General features: G+C 39.0%; 1 protein-coding gene across 1 annotated transcript; it reads right to left on the bottom strand.

Moving 5' to 3' along the window:
• Positions 1-1,634: 1,634 nt before the first annotated feature.
• LOC101172154 (epithelial membrane protein 3) lies at positions 1,635-5,078 on the bottom strand. Its single transcript, XM_004068634.4, has 5 exons — positions 4,868-5,078; positions 2,935-3,050; positions 2,641-2,743; positions 2,426-2,566; positions 1,635-1,849 (listed from the first exon to the last, which is right to left on the bottom strand). The coding sequence occupies exons 2-5, from the start codon at positions 3,010-3,012 to the stop codon at positions 1,674-1,676; spliced, it is 498 nt and encodes a 165-aa protein (XP_004068682.1). The 5' UTR covers positions 3,013-3,050; positions 4,868-5,078; the 3' UTR covers positions 1,635-1,673.
• Between the last annotated feature and the right edge of the window lie 603 nt (positions 5,079-5,681).

Genomic DNA, 5,681 nt, shown 5'->3' on the forward strand with positions numbered 1-5,681 from the left:
TATCTATCTATCTATCTATCTATCTATCTATCTATCTATCTATCTATCTATCTATCTATCTGTCTATCTGTCTATCTGTCTATCTGTCTGTCTGTCTGTCTGTCTTTCTAATAGGTAATTTACAGACCAATTTCCTGCATTCGTTCACACTGACCTCAGCCAACACAAACACACAAGGAATTGTTTTTCCATTTCATTGTGACTCTTTGTTATAGCTAAGACTCAGAACTACAACACACTGATCTGTAAGAACACAAGTGCAACACGTTCTACATATTTTCAATGTATGCATGTTTTATTATCAAAGTAACTGTTTTATTGTTTGTCACTAGATTTAATCTTTATGGAAGCACATAACATTCAACTGAAAGAAAAGGTGGTCTTTTTTTACGTAATTTGAATGCAATACGCTTTCATAAAAAATGTTTATCTAAAAAAATCATTTAAAACATTTCTTAAAAACTGACCACACCGTGAGCGTCCTGCTTTGTGTCCAGTATTGTCATTTGGATTGACCGGTTGACAGTGAATTTGCATCCAGAGGCAATCTGTGGGTTTCGGCTGTAGTGAAAAGCACATTGAAACAGTTTGGGAAAAATCTAAGGACAACCAATTATTTACAAGCCACTGAGAGACGCTGACCATCTGCCTGTTCATTAGCTCTGCATCCTTATCTGTCCGGCCATGACAGTTCCTGCCCTCTCCTGTTTCTATTACTGTAGGTGCATTCCCTTTTGGTTCTGTTGCTCACCCTTTCCTTATTTCTCCTCCACAGGTGTCCAGAATGAGGCAGGGTATCCTGACAAACCTGCAACTCATCACCCCAGCAGCATTTAAGACTGGTTCCTCCAGCTTTTCCATGCCAGTCTGTCTGCTTACCTCAAGTGGTATTGAGTCCACATCTGAGTTTGCGTTCCTGACCTTTTACTCCTGGCCTAATTGGATCCTTTTATTTCTGTTCTGCTCTGACCTGGAACCAATCAGACTGTTCTGACCTCGCCCCTCCTTGACCTCCAACCTGCCTATAACTCTTTCCCCCCCTGGATTCCCTGCAGCTCTCCTTCAATAAATCTTTTGTTTTCAATCACCCATCACCTCTCTTCATCTGACCTTCATCTTCCTGAGACATCGATGACAGCGTCATCCGCTGTGGATCCTGTCTCTGGCTCGTCTCGCGCCTCCAGCCGTTCTCCAACTCCATCTGTATGAAGCCCATCTGCTGGACTATGTAAACCTGTAGCTAATTCTTCTCCAAGAGTTCTGGTACATCACCTGTCCGTTCTGGGAGAGGATCCTCCTTCATGTGGGCATCCCTGAGGTTTCTTCTTTTTTTTCCCGAAATCCGTTTTTATTTTTTAGGAGTTTTTCCTTACCAAGAAGGAGGGTCTAAGGGCAGGGATGCCCTGTTTAGCCTAGTCTGTTTGGTTTAGCTATTACCACTTGAATTCTTCATGTTCTTTATAATTTTATGTTTACTATATAATTACCATTATGAAGCCCATTGAGATGACTATTGTTGTAATATTGGGCTAAATAAATAAAATTGAATATTGCAGTTAAGAATTTTGGCCAAAAACCAAACTGTTTAAGACGTTCCTGCTGCTAACTGGACATGTTAAAAAAATGAACAGAGATTTTTCCCCTTTTATTTTATTTTATTTTATTTTCATGGGTCATTGCTTTTTGCGCAGATGAATATACAGGACTCCAGTAACAAGCAGGAGAGGAACACACAGCCATGCCAGAACAAAGCAGTAGCCAAAGCGTCCTCTGCTCAGATCTCTGGAAGCACTTAAGATTTCTTTTCTGTGGAAGGCGAAGATGAGGCAGGCTGCAAAATCTGTGAAACCTGCAAGTTATAAAGAAAAGATCAGGGAGCAGCAAGTGTCGTCGAAGTTCTTAATTTTGACAAGTGAAATGAAAACAATCTGAATTTTATTTTTAATTTAAAGGAAGTCATTTTTAGACTTGAATGACGGTTTCTTTGATAGTTTGTAGACTTTATGCTCTATTCCCTAAAAAAGAAATCAAAAATCCTGTCGTTTTCCAGAACATAATTTCTGCAGAGCGGTAGTAGTTCAGAGAAATTAACCTCTTCACAACCATTTGAATAAAGAAATACTCAGAAACGCAATTTTGAACTTAATTTTTTTACATATAGACATGTCCATCTTTAGAAATGCCAAAGGAACTTAATAAACATACCAAAAACAGGAGTTTCGTTGGAGTGTTTTTTTTTTTATATATTTACATTTCGTGCATCCCATCAACCGAAAGTCAAGGATGTTTGCTGGAAAATGTTCACTGATGGATCATGAATTACTGAGATTTATACATTTTAATGGACCATAGACATGCCTTTGTCATTACATCATCAAAACTGCTCCTTTCAAACCTTTTGAAGAAAAAAAAACTCTCATGTTACCTGCAAAAGCCTGACACAGAGCTGTGAAGTAGAAGAGGCTCCCTCTGGTCAAAGTGAACAACTGACCCAGAAAAACCAGGAGTGAGACGGAGGAGAAGACCACTGAGAGGACCATGAGGGCCTGAACAGACTGGAGCCAGTCTGGGAGGACAGAATCACACTAGTGTTGCCAGTTTATTTCACATTTTGGCAACCTGCAACGTCTGTTGAGTTACCACTTTCAGTCGTGGCAGCACACAACCAGGAGTCTGTGGTGTTGTCATGGAGACAGTTGTACCAGAGATCAGTGATTTCTGAATCTTCCCATATCCACCAGGACTGTACAAAAAAAGGAGAAAAAAAAGTGAAATAATTTTTCAAACATTGTGATCATTAGTGACTTTTAATAAAAAGACAGTGTACAAAGCAAGACGTGCAGGCTAGTGACAGATTGGAAGAATAAATGGTGTGAAACAGTGACATCTAGGGTAGAATTGAGGTGAACAGGATCAGCTGTATTTCTATCTCACCTTCTCCAGAGTGGCTATGAGGAGCATGGCCAGGCTGAGCAGATGGAGCACGATTATAAACACAAGAAGACAAACCATGGCTTCTTCACAGGGCAGAGCTTTTGTCCAGAACAACCCTGTGGTGTTTTTTCAAAGATAGCATGAAATTTACAATTCTTTATAGAATACATTTATGTGAATCAGTCACAGATGTCTACAGATTGTTCACTACTGCTTAAACAAAAGCACATTTCAGAAAGACCAGCAGGTCAGAGTAACCTGACCTCTTCAGTGTCAAAGCACTTCTGCTATCTATCTGTGCATCTCTTCAGGCAATCCATGAATGTTTATGTTACCACAAGCATGGCAGGGAGGATTAATGTATCTATTGACCATCTACTGAGGAGAATATCAGGACTGTCAAGTTCAGTCAATTTCTCAGCAATTGGGAGCATCTCCGCCCGAGCCAGGCATGCTCATGTCGAGAATAAACAAACACCTCACCTCATTCAACACTGAAAAATCTCTCACACCTGCATCTTTGTCTGGTCTGATTCCACTCCAGTTCCAGAAACCAAACCAAAGACACAGCCGGTATGGACTGATAATGAATTGACAAATTCTTTTCTGTTGAATGCTGATTATTGGTTCCAAGTCAAATTTAAGAGCATTTTGAAATGTGTTTGACATTTTAAGTTTATTGAAATGTTAAATTGAAATACTGATTTATGTTTTGTAAAGGTTTTAAACCTATCATTATGTTTATCATCTATCAAATAACTAACCTATTAAAATAAACAGAAAAGCAAAGCAAAGTAGATGAGTGATTGAGGTGATTTCATGCCCTTTGGAAAACAAGGTCTATTGAGTCGGACAGCAGCTGGAGACCAAAAGATTCGACGAGGACACCAGCAGCACCTTGTACCTGGCATGTAAGTAACAATGTTAAGCTTTTTTTGAACAGCAAATTGAAACTCTGAAAATTAGTAAATGCGTCAAAATTTGCCATAGTCGTTAAATTCCCAATCATATTCTACACACCTAATTTCACACCTAATGATTTGTAAGACCCACTCCAATGAAAAATATGTTTTTGGTGTTTTTAACACATTCTTGTGGCACTTTTCTAATAAAGGAGGACATACCTAAAGGAAATTCAGATTAAAATTGCATTTCTGATTATTTTCTTTATTCAAATTGTTGTGAATCAGGAGCAGACAAAAAAATGCTGTTAGAAAGAGCCTGTAGCTGTGACATGGGTGCAACAGTCAGCGGACCACAAGCTCTCCAATGCATTCACTTGTAGACGACTCCTTGTACATCTTTTCTTGCCTCGTCTAAGCTGACACCTGGGCCGCTGTAAGCTAATGGGAGAGCGTGTAAACAAAAGGATGATGGGAAGTCAGGGCAGGCTTACTCCACACCAACAGTCCCCCCCCCCCACACACACACACCATAACTCAAAAATTCAAAAATACATTTCTAAAGACCTGCTGTCCTAGAAAACAACGGTTCTTATTTATTTTAGCTTAAAATACATCATACTTAAAAGACCACTGGGAACGCTTGGATCAGGTGACTGGAGTGGGATTGTAAAGTCAGGTTTTGGTTTGCTTTTGGTTGTCAGATGCTAAAGTCGTGTAGCTTATTTCAGTGTCCGTATCAATTGCTTAATTCATCAGAGTTGCATTACATTCATTACGTTTGATTGATATTGATGTTTGACTTTTTTGTTTGCTAATTTTTTAGACACTGGTGCAATGAAAAGTCAGACGCATCATCTGCATAGTAAAACCTCAGAATACATCCTTACTTTTTGTGACGAGTGACACGACTTTGACTCCAACATCTGAATTCATCACAGTTGCATAACAGTTTGAGTCCTGGTACTGACTGACTGAGCAGACCGAACACAGATGTGAGCATGCAACAATGTTGTACGGGAAAGTCTTACCTGTGACTTTCAGAGGCTTAAAGTCTAAGCAAATTTTTAGAAATTCTAGTTTGTCTTTACTTTGTTGCCTTTTTTCTTCTTCTCTCTTCGTACCTCCTGACTTTTGAGCTCTAAAAGTTAAACATAAGGGTGCAGAAAAGGGCTGTACTCTACACCCATTTCCTCAAAAGTGCCCCTTCCCTCCCTTTCAAATCTGTGTTCTAGACCAGTTCAATGCCACAAACAGCATTCCTCTGGACCTACATAAACACAGCAGCTATTCTCAGTTGTTGAACATCAGACACATCTTTGAGCAAACAAAACAGAAAAAGAATTTGCACCCTGAAACACATTTTATTCAAAGCTGGATTTATAAGATGTTAGGGAGGTTTTTGGTGAGGGTAGTGTTAAAAACCTTGGCGCCAGTGCTGCACATGCCTTCTAGTGCAAGAAACTCCTCCCGCATGAGGCAATTGTTAGACAGGAAAAGGGTGATTACTGTCTTTGGTTGTAAATGTCCAGGAATTCCAATCTAACCAGAAAACAAGAATAAGGCACCACCCAAAGAGTTTGTCTCATAATTTCATACCAAAAATATGTAAATTTTCTTCTTTTGTGTTTTAATAATGCATTCAGAGCAGCAAATAAAGTATTTAGCTATTTTAATGTAAATAAAATCTATATTTTATTTAAATCATACAATCGTCCTAAATTACGCTTTTTGTGTGTTTTCACAAATTACTGATTTTGAATGTAACTGATGACACATTCAGGGAACATCGGAGACCACACACTGAAGCAGCAACCAATCAATTTAAATAAAAACCACAGAAAG

This window comes from Oryzias latipes, chromosome 5 (assembly GCF_002234675.1).
Source record: "Oryzias latipes chromosome 5, ASM223467v1".
Lineage (NCBI taxonomy): Eukaryota > Metazoa > Chordata > Actinopteri > Beloniformes > Adrianichthyidae > Oryzias > Oryzias latipes.